Source organism: Rhinoderma darwinii, chromosome 7 (genome assembly GCF_050947455.1).
Source record: "Rhinoderma darwinii isolate aRhiDar2 chromosome 7, aRhiDar2.hap1, whole genome shotgun sequence".
In the NCBI taxonomy this organism is placed as follows: Eukaryota; Metazoa; Chordata; class Amphibia; order Anura; family Rhinodermatidae; genus Rhinoderma; species Rhinoderma darwinii.
This window is the reverse complement of record NC_134693.1, coordinates 123,051,707-123,075,317: the sequence shown is the minus strand read 5'-3', so window position 1 is coordinate 123,075,317 and position 23,611 is coordinate 123,051,707. Positions and strand designations below refer to the sequence as shown.

Sequence of the window (23,611 nt, the reverse complement as noted above, 5' to 3'; positions counted from 1 at the left end):
GCAGGCAGATTACACTAGGAAAGCCAGTTGTAATGGCGGCCACAAAGAACTTGGTCATTATATCCACTTGTGTGTTTTTGTGTATCTTTCTTTATTGAGGCAGCCATTATATCAGCTGAAGAATTGTTATTAGTCCTAGTGAATTGATAGTACTCCAAATCTTCATTGATTTCTAGTGAAATTATCGTTTGACTTAATTTCTCGGTGACATCACTCATCCTTAATCCTCGAAAGGCTGCATTCTGAACATTGTTACCATACATAATGGCTGCCTTTACTTAAAGGAGTTGTTCACTTTATACAATCCCTCCATGAGGGTCCTCCAGCATCAGTATAATCTGTGGGCTGTTCAAATTCTCTGCCATCGCCACTGCAGGAGAAATTAAAGGGGTATTCTCATCTCTGACATTTATGACATATCCACAGGATATAGGTCCCAGTGGTAGGACCCACATCAATTTCTAGAATGGGCCCCCTGACCCTCTTCCTACCTCCTGGGTTCTGGTCACTGACGAGGTGGCTGGGTTTTTCGTAATAAGCCAAGCGCTTCTAGTTACGCGGTTTCTGAAGTGAATGGAAACGGCGTAGCACAGCAAACTATGCGGTTTCCATATCTCCAGAGTTCTGGAAACCGCATGGCTCGCTGTGTTATGCTTTTTCCGCAACTTCCATTCATGTGTAAGGGAGTTCCAGAAACAGGGTAGCAAAACGTGCTCGGCTGTGGCCTGACCACCTCGTTAGTCAGTGGCTGGAGCCTAGCGGCAGAAGGTAGGACCTGGGTCATGGGGCCCCATTCTAGACATAAGTGCATGCCCCAGAGGTAGATATGCCATAAATGTCAAGGATAGAAATACCCCTTTATGCATTACGGTGGCCACACACAGGAAAAAAACTGCAATATTTACATCTGACTCGCCAATAAACATAAACGCTTGGCTCGGCAGTGCATGTACATTTTTGTCAATGGGGAGAAAATGAATAAGCCGTTGCTAGACCCCTCTGGCAGTGGCTTATCTCCTGTGGGAGCAAAGGATCAGGCATGTTGAAAACCAACATGCCCGATCCTTCTTTACCCCGACATCTGATATTGAAGGAGAGTTGGGTGGCCCTCATACATATTAGATTGTGGGCCGATCCAGCCGAAATCGGCGAGTTCTGTATAAGGTGTATGGGCACCTTTACACAGTTTTCATTTAAATGAAAGGACTGTTTGTGTAATGCTTGGACATATTGGGTCCTTCAGAGCCAAGGGTACTCTTAGTCTCCTCTCTAGCTAAATCATGAGGGTCCTGAGCAGTGGCGGATTATCATTAGGGCGGTTCGGGCGGCCACCCGGGGCCCAAGGCTCCCAGGGGCCCATGACCGCCCGAACCCCCTCATGCCCAGTGGCGTCGCTAGCATCGGAGGGAGCCCCGGTGCCAGGACCGCACCTGTCAGGCGGTGGGAGCTTCGCTGCTACTTAGCAGCCGTGGTCTCTGCTGCTTTAGAAGCTCCCCCTCCAGCCCCCCTTCCCTGCTCTACACACCTCTCCTGCTGCTAGCTGTCGGGACATGGGGGAGGGGAGACTGTCGGCGGGCTCTGTGTCGTGCTGTGAGAAGAAGAGCTGCAGTGAAGACTCACAAATCTCCTACATAAAAGGTAAGTGCATGTGTGTTTACAATGTGTTTAATGTGCATATTCGTGTGTACTTTGTGCATAATGTGTCTACATTGTGCATAATGTGCCTACTTTGTGTGTCTGTAAGAGAGTGTGTGTGTGTATATATACATATGTATAGTGTGTGTGTGTGTGTATATGTATATATATATATATATATGTATATATATATATATATATATATATATATATTTCAGCAGCAATTCCGCAGAAACTAGCAGAAAATGGTGCGTATTTTGCTGCGTTTTCCTCAATGTTGGGGGATGGTGACGTCTCCTCTGAAAAAACAAAGCAATTCCATCACTTTCCGCAGCAGGAATTGACATGCTGCAGCACGAGAAATACGCACCGCAGGACAAAATGTCTGGTCGGAAATTTTACGCAGCGTCTGGATGAGATTTGGTAAATCTCACTCACTTTGCTGCTACCGTATGCTGGGTATTTTCTGGGCAGAAAATACGCAGCAATTCCGTTAAGTGTGGATAAGCCCTAATACAGTAGCAGGAGAGTAGATTAGATGTGAACAATTCTCATCACACGCTGCGTAAATGATAAGCGGGAAATAAAAAGCTCAGAAATTTACCTGCGGTGCGGTTTTTTATTCCACAGCATGTCAATTGTATTTGCGTAAACGCTGCTCATTTGTTTTCAGGTTTTCCCCATTTAATTCAATGGGGAGGTAAAACCCGCAACAAATAACAGATGTTATGTAAAAACGCAATTTAGAAAAAATAAAAATCTTATACTTGCCAAGAATTCTGTTTCTTCGTCCGGGCCGGCCTCCTGGGAAGACGTTTCACCCCATGTGACCGCTGCAGCCAATCACAGGCTGCAGCAGTCATATGGGATAAAATATCATCCCAGGGCTGCAGCGACGCTGTTTAGCACTATATACAAGGGGGGGGAGCACTGTGTGGCACTATATACAAGGGGGGGGGGGGCTGTGTGGCACTATATACAAGGGGGGAGCGCTGTGTGGCACTATATACAAGGGGGGAGCGCTGTGTGCCACTATATACAAGGGGGAGCGCTGTGTGATGCTATCTATAGGGGGCTGTGTGATGCTATCTATAGGGGGCTGTGTGATGCTATCTATAGGGGGCTGTGTGATGCGATCTATGGGGGTGTGTGGCTTTCTCTACAGGGGGGTGTGTGTGTGTGTGTGGCTTTCTCTACAGGGGGGTGTGTGTGGCGCTGTCTACATGGGGGGTTGGCGCTGTGTCCCTGCTTAGTGTGAGACTGTCAGTATGTAGGGACACATCCCTGTGAAAGGGGAATCATATCACCCATTTGTTAATGCTTGTGCAAAAAGGTAGTGTTTAGCAATAGTTACGGCAGGTGGCGGTGGAGAAGGGGGGCCCAAGTTTGGGTAACAGCCCAGGGCCCATGGTCTTCTTAATCCGCCACTGGTCCTGAGCGGTTCATTCGCCCCCCCCCCCACTCTAACTCCTTATTCCGCAAAATGGCAATTGAAAAAAGATCTTCTAAACCAGACAACTCCTTTTAAGATTAAATACAGACCGCCATTATGGTGGAGGCTCCTGGAGGTTCTTCTGCAACGGAAAATAGCTTGTTAATGGTGTCCATGCTACAACATTGTGACAGAACATATACAGACACCTTTACATGTGCTCATGTATTTTCCATATATATTTTTGTACCCTCTAGGGACAGAGAATCAAAAATCCTTGATTATCAAACTCAGCAACACAAACTTTTACCACTTGTGGCTACGTGTTACTCCATCGATTTTACATCTAAATATGTGGAGAAATTTTACAACGATGTGTACAGTGAGATTAAGAAGGCGAACTTTAACTCTCTTCCTGAGGTACCGTGATGGTTTTTATTCTTTTAGCACTTGCATATTATATAACTGTCATTATATACTGTACGGAGGGAGAATTTCTAAGAAAAGGAGTATAAAGAAAAACGTAGTCTAATAAGAAAAATACCATATATACAGGGCAATACTCCAGAGCTGCAGGAGAGAATTTGATTTCTCCACCAATGCCCCGCTCTGTTACTGGCATTGCTTCCGCTTCCAAAGGGAGGGATTGTGCGATTAGTATATTCTAGGGTTGCTCGTACTAAAATGTATTAATGACTGACGCGAATATTTCATATTGATACGTCCGTTTATTTACTAAGCTATTGTCAAGCAAATACTTCCATTGGGATCTCTCTGGCGGTCCTGGATTAGATATGTACACAAGCGTAGTTTATATACTTTGTATTTGGCATGAAATTTAATTTTGGTCTGATATTATATATGTTCTATGTAATGTCTCATATGCACAATACCCAGTCATGTAACATGTCAAATATATAGTTTAAAACGTATTTGTACCCTAACCCAGATGTCCCTCTCATGGGTCCAGGAAGCTGAGACGTGGGAGAACTCCCTACCTTAGGCCCCCTGCACACAACCGTAATTTTCATCCGTAATTATGGATTAAATTGGGTACCCATTCATTTCTATTGGCCACGGACACCTTTCCGTATATTTACTGATGTGTATCCGGGCCCGTAGAAATGGTCCAAAGTATAGAACCTGTCCTATTCTTGTCAGCATAGATTCGCCTATAGAAGTCTGAAAGCTTCCGAAATTGTGGACGGCTAGGAATGTGTAGTCGTTAGATCCATATTTGCGGACAATAAAAAAAAAAACTAAAAAACTTTTCGGTCGTGTGCATGAGGCCTAACACAATAGTGGCTCTGCAGCAAATTATTGTTGTGTTTTTGTATAATGAAAAGTTACAGAATTTTCCAATATACTTTCTATATTCATTCCGCCTTGGTTTTGAAGATCTCTGCTTGTTCAGAAGCAACATTTATTGTTTACTTCCAGGGGATAAAATTCTGTCCAGGGTCATGTGATGGGCACACAGGTGCAGGGATCGTTAGACACAGCTCTGATACACATTACTGTAACTGTAACACCCCATTCACCTGTGTTCATCACGTGACCATGGACAGAATTATATCCTCTAAGAAGTAAACAATAAATGTTCCTACTGAATGACAACAAGCAGAGATCTCAAACCGTGCGGAATGAATACAGAAAGTACATTGGAAAATTGTATAAATTTTAATTTTACAAAAAAAAATAACGAATTTGCTGAAAGCAGACAACCCTTCATTTTCTTTGAATGTACGGACCTGCCAATTTATTAAGGAATTCAAATTTCCGATGACCCATGAGGGTTTTTTTTTATTTTTTTTATTTTTTATTGTGAGATCATTCCAAGAAGACTCTGAGTTTAGTGACAGAGCAGATTTTGAGGTACGTTGACTATATTCTGACTTGTAATGGTGGATCAAAATTATTTCGGGAATAAATTGGAAAATCGCCATTCCCCTTTAGGATCTTCATATGTCTGAACTGCGGTTGACGTTGTTGCCATAGGGTTCAGGGCACATTACGGTAGAGATTCATACAGTAGTCACGTCAGCTCAAGGATCTGTATTAAAAGTCAAAGGGTCTCCCCATTTAGAGCAATACCAGGGACCTTTTTGTTCTTCTTATTAATGAGGTCCTAGCTCGGGGATCCCCACCGATGCAATCTTCTGACATGTCTCTATGAAGATAGATATATGTATGTAAATTGTATAACACTTTTAGGAACTAGATGAGGAATGATCGCATTTACATTGTACTGCCTTATCTTCATTCTATATTCAGCTCCATGCTCTCACAGCTGGAATGAAGGCTTTTGTAACCGAGATCAGTTCTAATGGGGTAGAAGTCTGCCGCAAGGCATGTGGGGGCCATGGCTACTCCCTCTACAGTGGTATACCCACTATCTACTCCAAATTGGTGGCTTCATGCACTTATGAAGGGGAGAATACCGTCCTACACTTACAAGTCGCAAGGTAACACTATTCCACAATATCTGATATCCCCACCAAAACTGTGCGATGTACAGAGCAGTTATGTTTGCGTTTTCTCTTCTAGATTTTTGATTAAATGTTTTGCTGGTGCCCAGTCGGGAAAACCATTACCACCCAGCGTGGCCTATCTATCCTCTCCAGTCGCTGGGGCTTGCCAGGCCATGACACCTGTTGACTTCCTGAATCCAGAAGTGTACTTGACGGCTTATGAGTATAGGGTGCACCTGTAAGTAAAGTAGTTCAACGAAATTTATCAACTTTCAGCAATATTTTAGCCCCCTGTTTACATTATGACACTTATTTTTCACTTTTAGATAACATACAAGCTGCCTATGTATAGGCAAATTGTTTACCAGCTACATCTTGGTGGTTAGAGGAAAGTCATGCCTCACTGCACCAGATTTAATCCTTCACAGTTAAAGTGACCCTCCGGTCCCAGGACAAGATTATAAATTTGGGGTATATGGAGTAATATGATCTCGTGCCCCTTTTGAGGTGGATCCGCCGTTTTGGAGTCCCCTCTATGTTGTCCAAAAATGGCCACAGCATTTCACAGACTGTCTAAGACACTCATTTTTGTTCTCAGATTTGCCAGAACTGCTCACATGAGCAGCTCTAGCCAATCAGAGAACAGTGTGTCTCAGACTCGTAGACTAAAAACTGCTGCAGCCATATTCGGAAAACAGAGGAGACCCCCAAAGCGGCGATCCATGGCAGATGGGTGCAACTGAAGGGTACCAGGTAATATTACTCCATACACCCTGTCATATTTAAAATTTGTTGCGGGACTGGAGGTTTGCTTTAATTGATCAGTATAATCAGTAAAGTAATGGTGTGGACAAAAACTCCCTCCTGAATTGAAGGCCTGCGAATTGGAACATTTGTTTTCCGGTCGTCAAGTGATGTAACTTGAAGTTCTTGGGCCCTGATGCAACATTTTTAACATTAGAAATGATCCATTCTGACTGATGGAAATCTGCCTCGGTGGTGTAAACTTTTCCTGCTTTGAATTTTTTCTTGGTTGTAGTAGTAGATGCTATGATTGTTGTTTTTATTTACTATCATCCAAGAAAAGTGCATGTTGAGCAATGCGAAACTAAAACATTTCACTTTGGACCGTTCATTTGCATACAATCACAAATGAAAAAATTTAGACCCTCTTGAACAGAGAAAAATAATTGTTTCTATGTCTAGCTGAACCCAAGCAGCATACCTCCTAACTTTCAAGTATTGTAAATAGGGACAACTCCTGCGGCTATTTTTTTTTAACGTGAAGCTCAGCCCCCACACTATAATACCCACATAGTACTGCCCAAACAGTTTAATGCCCCAATAGTGCGCCCCCACAGTATAATACCCCCATAGCTGCTCCTATTCCCAGTATAATGCCTTCATAGTGCCGAATAAAAATTTATAAAATGAATACTCGCCTAACCCTATTCCCACAACGAATTGGGGAGACCCCTCTACGGGCCTCCTCAGGTCGGTTCTCTGCGTTGTGCAGGCAGGCGTAATGACGTCACTGCATCTTGCCTGTCTGCGTTAAGTCGGCGTCACATAGTGAATGGTGGAACAGGGAGCTGCGACTCCCTGCTTCACCATTGGATTCAACTGCATCTGCGTCCTGAAGACACAAGGTTGAAACCGGGACATACCACCGGCCGCCCAGGACAGAGGGACACCTGCCCGAATCCAGGACTGTTTGGGATGTATGCAAGCAGTATATAATGCAAGAATAGAAAACGGCTATTCTTATTTTTCAAGTCCGCCGGCTCAATGTTGAACTAACTTGCTGCTCTATCTCCTAGAATAGCTTCTTCCCATAGAAGTACGTTCTATTCATCAGGGTATTCACATTGTATACTATGATAATAATTAGTTTTTTTTTTTTTTTTCAGACTCGTCACATCTGCAGCAAACAAAATGCAGAACCTGGTACAGTCAGGGATTGAGCAATACGCCGCATGGAACAGCACCTCTGTGGAGCTTGTGAAGGCCTCAATAGTAAGTCTATATACCACGGTGTCGTTTTTTTTAATTTTATTTTTTTTGTCCGTTATCCAATAATCCATCCATAGAGGTCTGAGTGGACCAAACCAATCACAGGGTTCTTCTGATCAACAAAAAAAGGTAATTGGAAGAGTCTATCTAATTTAATATATCGTACCCGAAATCCCAGGGGCCAGAACAAATTAAGAAGTCTTACAATTCTCAGAGATATCACCTAAAAACCTCTGCCCTTAACCGAAGGATATCAAAGAAACTTGGGTGAACTTCCCTACAAGAGCTCAGCCCCCGCTGCATAACCCATAAGCTATAATGGTATCCATTCAATGGATAGGTCATGAACTCTCATAACTCTTTTCATGACACATCAGTTAGGAATCCATCCCCCTTAAACTTATACTATAATAATTTAAGAAAATTATGGTATACGTATATGAAAAGCTCCTAAGTGTAGAAGGAGGTAGAAAATTTTTGGGGAATACTTCCCCAGCGCTGTCTCTTAGCAAAGAAGATAAATACAGCGCTGGGGAAGTATTCCCCAAAAATTTTCTACCTCCTTCTACACTTAGGAGCTTTTCATATACGTATACCATAATTTTCTTAAATTAAACCCGTGTGGCTCCCGGGTGGAATCCTAGCTGCAGTCTCCTACATTGACCAGCGCAAGAGGGTGTTGTGCCCCCCGCACAACGCCTTTTGGTAAGCATAATTCTTACCCCCAAGCCCGTATTGCCTTTCTTTTTTATGATGCACTATGTGTGCCGGGCATTCTCCCTCTTCTTTTGTTCCCTCATCTTCTAGATATTGAAAAGATCATAAGGTAGAAGTTAAATGTATGACGTCCGTCACCCATAGTCTCCAATGTTAATTTTTTTTTATTTTTTGTGGAATCCCGTTGTATGGATTAGCATAACCTACTTACTATGATATATTACATACTTTTAAGTAAAAAAAAACATACCGACACACTTTTGGACTAATGGAGACCTATGGACACCTTATGTGCGTACGTCAGGTGCGTTCCAGACATAAACACTAAACGTTGGGCAAAAACGTGATGTGAACGGTGTCTGAGTCTCGAGAAATGTATACATGTGGTTGCAAATTTTTAATTCCCATATTCAAACCATACAGTTGGTCAACCCGTTCTTCCAGCTAATGTTGTCACGTGTCTTCTAGGCTCATTCACACTACTTAACAGTCAAGATTTTCACCTCGGCTCTGAATTCGCTCTTTGATCAGCCTCACATTGAGACCGTTCTGAAGCCGCTGTGTGACCTGTATGCACTGCATGGAATATTCACAAATGCTGGCGACTTCTTACAACATGGGTACCTATCAGGGAAGCAGCTGGACATGGCCACTACAGCTTACCTGGGCCTCTTGGCTGAGCTCCGGTGAGTAACCACAACGTTTGGTGCAGGTTGGCACATGAGTTGTACCCCGTTGATATGGATAGACTGGGATTAAAGGGGAGATTCATAAGTTTGCTCCACTTTATAACTTTTCCCTTTTATTTCTAGGAAAGATGCAGTTCTGCTTGTTGACGCTTTCGATTACACAGATGAACAGTTGTTATCGGCCCTTGGGACCTATGACGGGAATGTGTATCATAACATGTTAGAGTGGGCTCAGAAAAATCCAGAGAACATGAAGGTAAGGTTGGATTCACACGCAGCGTAAACGCTGCAGGATTTCCGCAATGGAATTCTGCGCAGAAATTCCGCAGCATTTACAGTAGTAGCAAAGTGGATGTGATTTGAACAAATCTCCTGCACACGTTGAAAAGAATCAAACGTTCATGAAATGACCTGCGTTGCGGTTTGAAAATTTGCAGCATGTCAATTTTATGCTGCGGAAACGTTACTTTTTTGTTGCAGGTTTTCCCCATTGATTTCAAGGGGAGATTAAAAACTCACAAATACCATATGTTGTTTTTTTTAAGCCACAAAAATTTCAAATCCTTTTTTTTTCCGCGGAATTTAAGGTGTTAAACCGGTGGAATCAAAGTGAACTTTGACTCCACCCATTGCAGTTAGGTGTTGGCTGCGTAACACAGCCATCACCCGCTGTGTATGAAGCTAGCTCAGCCGGTAAGCTCGCTCCATACTTCTCCTTAACCCTTATCATGTACAGTAATGGGATATTGCATTAAGGGGTTAAAAACGGCATGAATACACGCTTGAAATTCACGGTGTTTTTATTTTACAAGCGTTTAAAAAAAAATGTGTCTGAAGGAGTAGATTTAAGATTCTGCCGCAAGGGCCATGTGCCTGATTTATTATGGGGCAAGCTGCTCTTAATAAACTAGGCGCATTTACGCCACCTTTGCCATTTTATACACCAGTCTTAATATGAACAGTCTTCATAAATTCCCTGCAGCTCCGTAGTAGTCTATTGAGGATTTACCATTTTACATGCTTGGTTTATGCTTCATGGGATAAAAAAAATATTTATGCACATTTAATGGCTAAAGGAACACTAGATATAAGTACATAAATCAATCGTAGTGGAGATAATAATCTTGCTTTTATTTTTCTTACAGGTGAATCCAATGTTTGAGAGTCACCTGAAGCCTCACATGCAAAGCAATCCAGCTAAATTATGAAGAGCGTTCCCGGAAGACTCCGATCCACATTACATGACTCGTTTCCTATTTCTCTTTTTATGTGTCTTCCAGTTTACTAGCTGATAAGACTCGTACCCCAGACACACCTCAGGGATGCCTTTTATAATGTTTTAAAGAGGATCTGTCACTAGTTTTAGTAATATCCTAGCTAATCTAATAGGTGCGGTCACGCTGGTGCAAAGTGTGTCCCAAAAAGTATATTATTTTAAAAGTTATGAGCTTTTGGTCTAAATATGCAAATGAGACTATACTAGCCAAGTGGGTGTCAACACCAGGGATTCTCCTGAGGTGGCGCTACCTCACAGCCTCTGACACTGTCCTATCAGAATGAAGCTGCTTCACACACTGTGTGAGAGACTGAGGCTGGAGGGAAGGGGGATCATTTAAAACAGCCGTATCTCGGGCTGTGGACCACTTGGAACAGCAGTTCTCGTGTCATATGAAAGAGATTCGAATCTTTCATATCGCAGTTCTAGCTGTGAAACAAGCGAAGATATCACCAGTTGAATACACAGATGGGGAATGTAGGCTGTATACTATATGATCACGCTGTGTTCCTGGGCTGGGAGGAGAACTGTATGATGCTGATTAGGTGGTGTAATATTTTCTGTATGACTGTCAAGAGTGAAAAGAAAGTCACCTCCCATTTGGCAAGTATAGCTAAATTAGCATACTTAGAAAAATGCTCATAACTTTGCAAATAATATCAGCATCATAGCACCTATTAGATAGAGGATCTGTCACTAGTTTATTAATGCCCTAAGTTAAATTCATAAGAATCACAAGGCATATATAGAACAGCGAGGTGCAGGGAAACTGTGTTGTCAGCCAAGGTCTGGAAGAAAAGGAGTAACTTATCCGAAATGTAAATCTGGACTTGTATAGCAGATCCAGATGTAATATACCAACCGGTTCAGAATTTGACATATAACATACCCCATTTACTAATCTCATAAAACATACATTTAACAAAATCAGTGCAAAGGACAAGAGGTGGAGTTGTGTACAGCAACCAATCAGCTTGTTTCTATTTTCAGAAGACCTTCTAAAAAAAAATTAGCTGGACTCTGATTGGTTGTTTTCGGTAACTATTCCAATTTGCCCCAGTTTTGCGAAATCTCCCCCATTGTTTGTAATACACAATAATTCTTATATAGGAATGACTGTATTCTGATAACCAGGTACCTATTGTATAGAGAACCACTAGGTTACCGTGTACTACAGAATAAAAAAATAAAAAAAATGTACTATGTCGCTAACTATAACTACATATACACTCCAGATTAAACTAAAGCTAATGCATACCAGTCAGATGGCATAATATAGACACACGTTAGCATCTGTATTGCGGCCGCAACACCCATATAGCCTCTATGGTGCGGTTTAGTAGAACAGCCCGTAAGTGTATTGTGAATGCAATACAGAAGCTAAAATGCATCTGCATAATGACAGTCTAAAATTGGTTTCAAGGACATGTCAGTCTGAAGGAGCAATGTGTGCTCCGAAATGCTTAATCAAGCCTGAATAAAGAATAATTTTTATCTTTGCAAATGAATACGAAGACTAGTCACTACTTTCCCCCTATATCCGCCAATAAGAATCTCGATTTTACTTCTAGCACTGGTGGGGGAACACTTCAGTTAAAAATTAATGCATTATGGCCAGTGAGGGCCCTAAGAGAACATCTGGGTCATTCACTGCTGATACGAAGGTGCATAAGCACTCAACTGAGCGCGCTGCATCAACGGCTGTGATTGGTGCTCCGTTAGGCTGAAGACTACTTATCCAAACTTCTGATTTGTCTCTGACGTATAAAAAGTTTGCCAAAAGTGCAGTCACTTTCATTTCCTCTAACATTTTTGTCTGATAAATGGTTGACAATGGGGCAGAGCTGAAATGTGTCCTACTGCAGACAGGTCAGGGGAGGAGGCTCCTGCTGCAGACCGTTTTACAGCCAGACCAGGATTATATGTATACCTAAGTATTAATTGCAATATAAGATAAATGGGGGAAAAAGGGAGAATAAGGCAAGAATTGCTGGAATATTTTTTTACAATGAGACCTGTAAACCCTTCAAAATGAGCATTTATTAAGCAGCCAATGTAAATGATAAACTGTCCACACATCTTTTTATTAGAATAAAAGCAGGCAATACATAATTATTTTAGAATTAACCAGACTTACAAAATAGTAATTCCACCACTGTTTAAAATCTATCTAGTAAAAAAAAAAAAAAAAAGTTCTAATCTGAGAATATAGTAGGGTTTGGTCACTTGTGTCTGCATAGATTCGGCTTTCCACCCTGTACGCTACCCATGTAAAAGCTTATTTTCCAACTAACACTGATTTATGTGTGAATAGACAAACAGCGCCACTATATAGAACCTTCCTAAACCTCCAGCATAAATATTGGTAATTACTGGTTCCACTAAAAACAACAGGGCAGCGAATGTGACAATTGTGCTTGAAATCTGAATCGCTGGATCCAATATTGAAATAACTGATACATCGACTGCCAAAAGGACACCAACTTTTACTCCAAAAATGCCTACTGGAAGCTCCAGACTCTTGCTGCCCATCTTACAAACCAATGGCATCGGGTATCCAATGACACTTTTGGGACAGTAGCCAGTACACATGGGGCAATTCCAGTAGCTGGGTGACTAGGCTTTGGGCAGATGAGTCAACTCATGAGATATTCTACCACTAAGTCTTCATTTGATATTCAGGTCCTGTGATTTGCACTTATATGTGCACCGGTTTTATGAAGATACTGGATTTTTTTTTTTTTTTTACTAGAATCGCCCTTTAATCATATTTCCTAGAAATGTTTACATTTCTGGTTTTAAGGTACGAATTTATTAACCTTTTTACGCCAGTAGAAAAGTCGCAAGTACATTAAAAATGAAAACTTTTGGGTCTTTTAAGTCACCCTGACCACTTTTTAAAAGGGGTGTGGCTTCCAAAAAATGGGGCACGTCCACTGCGGCCTGCCAAATTTACACCAGAAAACTAGTGTAGACTTCACTCAGTGGGGTGTAGCGAGGTAAAGGTCCATGCCGAGCCACATCCCCCACCAGCCCATCGGACAATTAAAAAAAAAAATTATCATCTCATTGTAACTCTCAATAATCATCTCATACTCTCCTCCGGCTCTCACTACCGGCTGCGGCTGATACCCCATACTGACACAGGGCCTAGAACATACAGATGTCCGATGGCGGCAAATGGGTGGTGCATGGCCACGGTGCGCCTCTTAATTCTGCTGCATCTTACTCCAGGGGAGCAGATGGCAAAGATTGGCGTATGAAAGCCCAGTTTTAGTAAAAAAAAAAAGCCCCTAAGTGTCTTCACTGGTCGATTGCATATATAGTTTTCATGGAATTGTGGTAGTTACTAACACAAGCAGAGACAAGGTCTTATAGGGCACTAAATCTAAAGTCTGGGGTATCTACTTCTGTTGTATGCAATTTATTCTTTGTCAGTAATCTCATTGAAGAACAGAGAACAATAAAGAAAAAACGCCCCCATGATTACTATTTTATCCTATTAAAAGCCTCCGGATAAATGAACATACAAATGTGCCAGGATTCAGGCGTGGTGCAGCATATTTATTACGTGATCGACACTTTTTGCACCTTGCTTGACTGTTTCGAAAAGTGTCTAAAAATTGGATATGGCTACAAATTGCACAAAAAAATGGCACATGTTTAATAAATTTAGCGCATTTTACAATTTGTTACTGTATAGTACATCAGCCAAATGAAGAGAAAAGTGTGTAACGTGTCTAGCGAGTTGCAACAATGATAAATTTGGCGCAGTTTGCACCATTTTAACTGCCTCATAACATTATGTATTTCTCAAGAATATTGATAATTCTCCCTAAATGGGTCTTTATCAAAATTGTATAACCTGAAAAACCGGCCTTGTTGCCCAAAGCAACCAATCGCAGTTAATATTCATCATCACTTCCGCATAGGTGGTGGTTCGACCTCTCCCCAACCAAATCAACAAATTAAGGTGCAGCGCTAATATTTCCCTGAACCGCAATGCCTTTGGACACCCGTCGTGCAGGGAACTACAACACTGCTCTATTCAATGGAGGTCAGACCCCCACCAATGTATAGCGACATGCCCTAACATTATAACACCCGCCTACATGTATTTCTGCAACACAGCAGGGATAGGACACAATGGACGCCCAGAGATTGGCATTAATGATTGATTGCTCACAACCATTCCTCCACTTTTCCATTGTACTTACTTACAATTTTATGCCAATTAGCCCTGAAATACCAATATCCCCTGCATGCTATGATATTCTAACCAGGGCAATATACTATGGTAGGAAACGGCACTCATACCTTAATGTGATCACTATGAAGTTTTTGTATTATAGGTAATTCTAATTACTTGTAAGGCCACATGAAGACAATATACTGTTTATGGATCCATATTTTGCCTAATTTCAAGAATGAGATTGGATACCGTCCATACAAAGCAGGGTTTCCATGCTTTGTCTTGACAGGTTCCAATCCCATTCTTGGCACTAAATATACGTCTCCTGTGTGGCGCCATTAATGGTGGCTGGAGACAAAGATCTGGTCACAAACAGATAAAGGTCTCAATATCTGAATCTTTAAACCAAAAACCTGTAAAGTTTCCAAACCGATGAATACATTTTCATTCGCAACCAACCAAAGACACATCTATTACCAACCCAACCAATTGCTTGGTTGGATTGCCTAAATTACCAATATGTCTATGGCCACCTTAGTAAAGTGCAAACTTATAGTAGAAAACAGCAACCAACTGCGTAATTCTTGTTGTGGTCCTAGTCTTCTTGGGCATATTCCTATAATAGAATGAATAGAAATGTGGGCGTACATGCTGATGAGATGGATCATATGGGTTGTGATCGTCAGAAGATGGTACATAGATAGTGGTTACTTACGAACCCCATTAAAAAGACATGTATGTTCCAGATGATTATGGAATTCTCTACCAGTCTATCCAATTGAGAGTATTTGGCCAGATCAATGTAGACAATGATGTGGACGAGAATGCTTGTAAATTGCTGAAGATTTAACAAATTCTTATAATTATGCTCAAAGTCCCTCCCATCATTTGTTCTCTGTGGCTTATTCAAGATCAAAAAAAATCTGACCCTACACGAAAGTTGATGATGATCACGAGGCTGAAACTTCAGACTATCCTTAAGTTCCAACAATAGTCTTCAGACAGTATAACGAGAAAGCCACTTGTACATAAGTGTTCCCATATCAATACTGAAGGTGTGCATTAAGGTGTGGAAGCCTAATGTCGAAGCACGGAAATCGTTCCTGAATGTTGCCGTTCCTCGTGTAGTCACATGCATGCGTGCTGGGTAACGGAACAATGGAGGAGTCACGTTAGCGGGACTAACCAGTCGCAATGGCTGTTAATAAATATGGATGTGCACAGCAGCACATATAGGTCATCAGGAGACGGACATTGATTGGTGCCAACACCAAAAGGCATCTCGCCCGTGCTGACATTAGTCATCGGTCTTCCTAGCTAGTCTACAAAAAGTCCAGTTATGTTCCACTGTGTTCTCATTGGCCCGCTCACTCATGTGGTGGACCCGGGTGTTTCGGATTGTAAAGCCTTGCTTTGTAATATACTCCATCAGGTGGACTCTAAGGGAGACCTCCTGGTGGTAATCACAAGGCCCAAAAGTGAAGGAGACTTGGAAATCCCGGGTGTCCATCATGTGCTTATTCCATTTAGTGAAATAGTTGGCAATCCCCCCTAGTAAAGCATGCACCTTGGTTGTGATCGTAAGCTGAGTGATGATTACGGCCACGGGGTTGGAATACTTTGATAGTTTCCTTGTACTAGACAGTTCCACAACTTCTTCGAAAGTGTCCGTAGGATACAAAGGTTTGGGGTCATTAAGAAATTGTATTAAAGGTTCGATCTGATAAAAATCGGCTTCTTTACGGAGCAGATCAAACTCTTTGAAGTCTACGGGCACGGTAAGTTCTGATGTCCGTAGAAAGTTCAACACGTACCGGAAAAGGGATCCATCGCGGTCAATAAAGTAATTGCCTTGGGAGTCTCTGGCGGTGGGAAAATCGCCCCCAAACATAGCACCCAACATGGAATCTGGATAACGCGTTAGTGTTGTGAGTGAGGTCGTATACACATGGCCCCCAACATTTAGGGTGACGGGATCAGTCATCTAAAAGAAAGAGGAACATTATTTAAGAGGCACACACCTCCACACAGGAAATAAAAGTATTTAAGTGAAGCTTTTCAACGTAGAAGGGGTGAAATCCGCACAAAAAATCTGCTACATGTGTGGGTACCCTAAGGGCACCTCCACATGGGATGGAAAATTCCTTTGAAAAATACGCCTGTACATTTTGGCACAAATTTGCAGCGTTTCTGCAGCCAAATTCGTATGAGAAATTCCCCTCTCTCATTGAAATCCCCAATGAGGATCCGCAAAATAAATTGAGATGCTGTGAATTTTAAAATCCGAACTGCAGTATATTTATGTGCGGAAATTATCCGCAGCGTGTGAATGACCTTTGTAAAAATCTCGTGCATTTTGCGGCTACTTTAATACGCTGCAGATTTTCTGCCCCCAAATACGGATGGAAAATCCAAAGCGTATCTGCCACGTGTGAACATACCCTAAGGTATCTTTCACATGGGAGTATTTTGGACAGTATTTGGAAGCCAAAACCAGGAGTGGCACCTACAAAGAGCAAAAGTATAACAGAAAGTTGGCACCCACTCCTGGCTCTGACTTTTAAATACTGACTCAAAGTACTGGCGTGTGAAAAAAAAAGCCTTGAGAGTGTTTAGGCCCATGCACACACAGCTCTGCACAAGGTCCAAGGTGTACGGAGCTGTAATACGGCACTCCTAGAAGTTTATAGCCTGTAGTGTACTTCGGTTTTACATTAACGGGGCTGTCTGGACAAGGGCCGTTTTTTCATAGTGATGAGCTGTCCACAGGATAAGTCAACATTAAATGATCGGTGTGGGTCCAGCACCCGGACCCTGCACCGATCATCTGCTCCGGCACCGGATGTTATGCAGCATTCGAAGCCGGAAGCAGATGACTCCGTACACTGAAAACAATATAAAAATTCAGTAGGTGTTTCATTCCATACCGCGTGTCCCCAATCCCCATTATCCATTTGATCAAACGACTGATGCTTGGAATGGACCCGGCGTCTGAACGCTGAGGAATGCATACACCGATCGGTTAGTCCAGCTCCTGCAAAACAAAAGTTTTCTCTTCATGAGATACAAGACTGGCAAGGGTGTACATAACATAGAGGCAGACCATGCGGTTGATGTGGGGCCCTTTTGGAGAGCGGGTCCAGCCCTAGTTGGTCCCATCCCCTTTGGATAGAGAAATCTTTTGCAAGACTCCCTCTCTGCATTGTTTATAAACAAGAGGGTGGGAAATTTGAAAGAAACACCAGACCTGGTCATCCTGAGAGGCAAAACCAGGCACTATAATGGGGTCCCCTCTCTTCTACGTACGCCACTGATCAAAAGAGCATTATCATTTCTCATGTTGTAGACGATTGGTGCAAAACGGTTACTGGCCACGCGGTAAAACCGACATTTAGCTGCATGAGCAGCCGTTAACAATGAAAGCGCTTTTACCCGCAGTGGTGGGCACACCTTGACCGCGGTGCATCCGCAACATGAGAACCCACCCTTATGGTTTGTAGTTTAAAAGCTCTGTCTTTGCAGTAATGGAAATCCGATTCAGATTCTGTGGTTTTGCAACACAGTTTTCGGATGTGCGATGTGTACAGGTGAAGCACATTGAAATCACGCGCTCCGCCTGTGTAAGCCGTGCGTCCTTAAACCCAAGCAATATGTGGTACAACCAAGTGTGGTTTTGCCGTGCGGTTCTCGGACACACTGCTTCTAACGCAGCGCGGCCACTGTGTGCATGGCCACCCTTGTACAGATATTATAAGCTAATTACTATATAAAACTGCTTGAATATTTGAATAAGGTAAGCTTATATTATATTTAGCGTATATTAAATACATTTGCCTGGTGCGAAACTACAATTACCATCATGGATATGCTGGGAGTTGTTGTTTTGGAGAGCCATTATAGACACTATTATAATAAACACATCACTGACCTCTGTATCGATCCTTGTTAGGTCTGTAAAGACGGAGAGATTCAGATGTTACCACAGACGGAGCAAAACCTGGAACAAAAAAAGAATAAACTGGAGCCATAGAAGAATCGAAAATACAACATCACTCCTAAGGCTGGGTTCACACGAGCATGTTACGTTCGTAAAGGACGGAACGTATTTCGGCTGCAAGTCCCGGACCGAACACACTGCAGGGAGCCGGGCTCCTAGCATCATAGTTATGTACGACGCTAGGAGTCCCTGTCTCGCTGCCGGACAACTGTCCCGTACTGTAATCATGTTTTCAGTACGGGACAGTAGTTCCACGGAGAGGCAGGGACTCCTAACGTCGTACATAACTATGATGCTAGGAGCCCGGCTCCCTGCAGTATGTTCGATCCGGGACTTGCGGCCGAAATACGTTCCGTCCTTTACGGACCGAACATGCTCGTGTGAATCCAGCCTTATACTCTGCAGTCAGAAGGTGAAGCTTTCTAGCTCATCAGTCATCCATTTCATGCTCTGAAAAACAAGTCTGCTTCAACAGGAGTATATAAGTCTCCTGACATCACATATACCACTGCCTCATTCTTATACGTAAAGAACACCCCCTCCCAAAAAAAATTTCAATCAATGGGTGATCATGTAACAGAAGCTCGCCCCCACCTATCAGCTGGTTTGAAGGGGCCGCGGTGCTCGTACGAGCGCTGCTTCCCCTCCACATCTGCTCGTACTGTGAATCGCCGACACTCTTGTGGTGGTTCACAGTATTACAGTCCTCTCACTTCAATGGGAGAAGTCTGTAATACTGTAAATCTCTGCTACAAGTGTCGGCCATTCTCAGTACGGAGAAGTGACAGGAATGAAGGGGAAGCAGTGCTAGTACAAGCGCCGTGGCCCCTTCAAAACAGCTGATCGTTGGGGGGGTGTCTGTGGTTGGACCTCCACCGATCAGGTATCATTGGCCTATCCAAAAGATAGGCCATTACATTCTTATGACTTGATAACCCCTATAAGGGTTATGTTCCCACAGGCAGGATACGCTCCAGATTTTCTGCAATAGAAAAACTGTAGCGGAATCTGAAAAAAACGCACGTAAATCAGTCACAGAAATCCGCAGCAAATAGTGCGGATTTTCTGCGTCGGGTTTGCTTGTGGATTTTCTGCAGTATTCATAGCGATCCTGCTGCGGAATCTCTGTACTAAACACAACACAACTCAATGTGCGATTTTTCAGTACAAAATGTATTGCATCTCAGCTTCATGGAGGTGACTGGAGCGGAGCTGCAATACCCACATACAACCCATAGACAGGTGTGACAGATTCCGGAGGACGGCAGCCATGTTTTTGTAATCCTGGACGTCGTCTTTAAAAGGTGTTGTCCGGTTTCAGCAAATTTATGTTATTTTTTTGTATAATGAAAAGTTATACAATTTTCCAATATACTTTCTGTATTCATTCTTCAGTTTTCAAGATCTCTGCTTGTTGTTATTTAGTAGGAACATTCATTGTTTACTTCCAGTGGACACAATTCTGTCCATGGTCATGAGATGGACACACAGGTGCACGGCTCGTTACATTATGTGTATCAGAGCTGTGTCTTTTAACCATCCCAGCACCTGTGTGTAAATCAACATGTGTCAATGACCATAGACAGAATTGAGAGAGCCACACGCATGTGCAGCCCCCTCTCCGCTAGTTCCCGTGTGGAATCTCTGGCCAGCGGCCACCGAACCAGGCGAAACAAGGGTCGGGTGATTCCGTTCTTGATATAGGTGCAGGTCCCATCTCCCTGAGACGCGCTGCCAACATGATACAAATGCATGGGGACAAGCGATCGGAGTAACGAGCGCTCGTCCCCATACTAGCTCCTTGCGACAGGAGCAAACGAGCGCCGATCAACAAACTGTCTTGTTGATCGGCGGTTCTTGCATCAGCCAAAATTGGCCCATGTAAAAGTACTTTTAGTAAGGCCCTACTCACATGTCCGGGTGTCAAATCGGCCGTGTAAAACGGCAGTTTTTCACTGCCAACTTGCACCCGTGCGGGTCCCGTTTTCATGGATCCCTCATAGACTGAAGTCTATTGAGGGATCTGGGAAAACGGGCAAAAATAGGACATGTCCTATATTTCCCAGGCCGTACACACGGTCCGTTAACACCTTAAAGGGAATGTGTTGCCAGAAAAACATGTTTTTTTTTTAAAAATTAAACATTTAGTGTGTGGGTGATTAAACATGGTTCAAATTTTTTTTATTTTTTTCACGAGTCAGGAAATAGTCAGGAAATATTATAAATTAATTCTAATTTATAATACTACCCATTTTTGGTCACTAGATGGAGCTAGTTCCCAAAATTGCAGCATTGCAACATTGGGTTAAAAGCCCTCGCTCTAGTGAGCTCTCAGCATCCCCCCTCCTTTATCCTGGCTAGTGCCGGGATAAACGAGGGGTTTGAAAGGTTTAACCTCCTACACTGTGTGTCGCCATTTTTTGAGGTAACCCACAGTGTAGTAGGTTTACATGCAGTAGTAAACACACACAAACACTAACATACATTGAAATCTCTTACCTGCTCCTGACGCCGCGGCTCCCTCCGGCCCGTCCGCTCCCTTTGCTGCCGCTGTTCCATGTGCACAAGTCCGGAAGCCGCGACCGGAAGTAGTAATATTACTGTCCGGCCGCGACTTCCGGTCCACAGGAAAATGGCGCCGGACGGCGCCAATTTTGAATAGGACTGTGTGGGAGCGGCGCATGCGCAGTTCCCACACAGACGCCGTACACGGCAGTCAATGGGACGGGAGCCGTTCGCAGTCCCTATGGGACTGTGGCTGCCGTACCCCATGTCTGTGTGTGTCGTTAATCGACACACACAGAAATGGAACAAAAAATGGCAGCCCCCATAGGGAAGAAAAAAGTGTAAAAATAAGAAACAGTAAAACACAAACACACAAATGAAAATAAACGTTTTTATTAACGCACTAACATCTTTAACATATAAAAAAATTATTTGTGATGACACTGTTCCTTTAACAACCACCCACCGTCTTTTGACAGCAGGCGGTGCATGTCCTTAGTCTACAGTGACGTCTTTTAGCGTTGCTACAGAAGAGGCTGATGAGCGCTCATCCTCTAAGCAGGAACTGTAACTAACAGCTCCAGATCTTAGAGATGCTTGCTGAATACAGCGGAGGCCGGAAAACATTCGGACCCCACCTGTTTAACCCTTTGATTGCCACGGTCCGTGACCGTGGCATGATCAAAGGGAACTCCCCGCTTTGATCTGGTCATCGGACACCTGGTGACATGATCAAACACTGGGGAATCCCTGTGCAGTCAGCCCTGGGGACCTACGGAGGACCCCAGGGCTGTCTGTTCAGTTTGCCTGCTGTTAGGGATTAATCCTTAATGGGATTTAAAAAAAAAGGTAACACAAAAAAAAAAAGTCCAAAAAGAGTCATTATTTTGCATAAAATATATTTTATTGCCCTTACACTAACAAAAAAACCTACACATATTAGGTATCTAAACGACCGTAATAACCTGAAGAATAAAGGCCCCATGCACACAAACGTGCTTTTGTGGCCGCAATTCCCCGAAAATCCACAGGAGAATTGCGGCCCCATTCATTCCTGGGGGCCATGCACACGAACGTGGTTTCCACGGTCCGTGCATGGCCCAGGAGCCCGGACCGCAGAAAGAATGGGCTCATAGGAAATAATGAACGCCGCCATGTGCACATCCCGCGATTTGCGGGCGGCTTGCGGGTGACACTACGCCCCCGGCCGACGTGAAAATCACGGCCGTTCACTTGGCTACGGTCGTGTGCATGAGGCCTTAATCGAATGGATTATTTAGCATGAAATTTGAACGGGATAAAAAATAAACAAGAAAAACCATGCCAAGAATTGCTTTTTCTTATATTCACGGCGTAAAAATATTTTTTTTCTACCTCCAAATTGTGAAAAAAATAAAAATACAATTTCTCCCGCATAAAACAAGGCCTCATACAGCCACGTCAATGAAAAAATAAAAAATTGCGGACCCATTCATTGCTATGGCACCACGTGGTTTTCACGGTCCCTTCCAGGACCGCAAATATGAGCCTGCAGAAACTCAGGACATGTCTTGAGCAAATTCACTAGAGAGAATTCAATAGAAGTCAATGGGCCCGTGGAAACTTCGGATACACCTCCGTGTGACATCCGTAATATGCAGAACTGTTGCTAAGCGACGACAGGAAGTCGGCATCATGGTTTTCCTTGCACTTTTTTATATGATCCGCATTTTGCAGATGACACACAGATGGCACTTCTGATGACATTTCATCCGCAAAATACGGACCCAGGTCCAGGAACTTGCAGAGCAGAAAAACACTACAGTCGAGTGCATGTGGAGAACACGGGCCAAAAATGCGGGTGGCTGTCCGAACGAGGTCTGAGTGCTCAATATTCCTGCAGCGCCACCACAGGAGAAATTAAATATTACACCGTGTACATTCATATTAGTGGGTTGTCTGTGTATTGCAGGACAGATCCTCCAGCAGGGGTGAGCAACCTCCAGCACTCCAGCTTTTGTGAAACTACAACTCCCAGCATGCAGACAGCCAAAGGCTTTATTATTCCAGCCAAAAGCTGTCAGGGCATGTTGGGAATTGTAGTTTTACAGCAGCTGGAGTGATGGGGGTTGCGGACCCCCGCTCCAGAGCAACAGACGCTCTAAATAACCGCTCTCCAATCTGGCCAAGAGATGAGGATCCTGAGCAGAGGACCCCCGGTTTTTCTAAGTTAGACAACCCCTTTAAGAAATGACATCTGAATTATCAGTGCGTTTCTGACCAGATTTATAAGACATATACATGGCAGAACGTGACGTACACATATTATATATCATGTCCTAGACTGGGAGATTAAACTGTTATATAGCGGAGAATAGAGCGACTCTAACTAGTCGTGCGGTCAGCGGCCCATCCCAACCTGCCTCCCCAACACTAGAGTTACATCCCAAACGCCACCCTCACCTGATCCCTGTCTACGCCCGGGTGTGAGGGAATCCAACGGGGAGAATCCCACCAGAGAAATCACCCCAGCGTGCACGGCGACAAATCCGAGGCCTGCTCCAGTGACTCCTCCTACAAACCCGTGAGAATAATAAAAATGGTCCACTTTGCTCCCCGTACTCTTTTTCCAGCTGTGCGCTCTGATTGGAGGTTGCACAGCAACATTTTTTTTTACCACGCCCCCATACCTAAGTGAAGCTATG

The 23,611-nt window shown here is 43.3% G+C and overlaps 2 protein-coding genes across 2 annotated transcripts in view; one reads left to right on the top strand and one right to left on the bottom strand.

Annotated features, from left to right (window-relative positions):
* The window catches only part of ACOX2 (acyl-CoA oxidase 2), a 31,847-nt gene extending 20,106 nt beyond the window's left edge, over positions 1-11,741 (top strand). Inside the window, exons 8-14 of the mRNA XM_075833948.1 lie at positions 3,325-3,487; positions 5,342-5,532; positions 5,615-5,776; positions 7,449-7,554; positions 8,737-8,954; positions 9,081-9,213; positions 10,103-11,741. Coding sequence (XP_075690063.1) covers positions 3,325-3,487; positions 5,342-5,532; positions 5,615-5,776; positions 7,449-7,554; positions 8,737-8,954; positions 9,081-9,213; positions 10,103-10,165 — 1,036 coding nt within the window. The 3' untranslated portion in view covers positions 10,166-11,741. The remainder of the gene's footprint in view (positions 1-3,324; positions 3,488-5,341; positions 5,533-5,614; positions 5,777-7,448; positions 7,555-8,736; positions 8,955-9,080; positions 9,214-10,102) is intronic.
* On the bottom strand, positions 11,217-23,510 carry KCTD6 (potassium channel tetramerization domain containing 6). The gene is made up of 4 exons (XM_075833950.1): positions 23,370-23,510; positions 18,354-18,422; positions 17,353-17,459; positions 11,217-16,409 (listed from the first exon to the last, which is right to left on the bottom strand). Exons 3-4 carry the CDS (start codon positions 17,434-17,436, stop codon positions 15,723-15,725), a joined length of 771 nt encoding a protein of 256 aa, XP_075690065.1. The 5' UTR covers positions 17,437-17,459; positions 18,354-18,422; positions 23,370-23,510; the 3' UTR covers positions 11,217-15,722.
* Between the last annotated feature and the right edge of the window lie 101 nt (positions 23,511-23,611).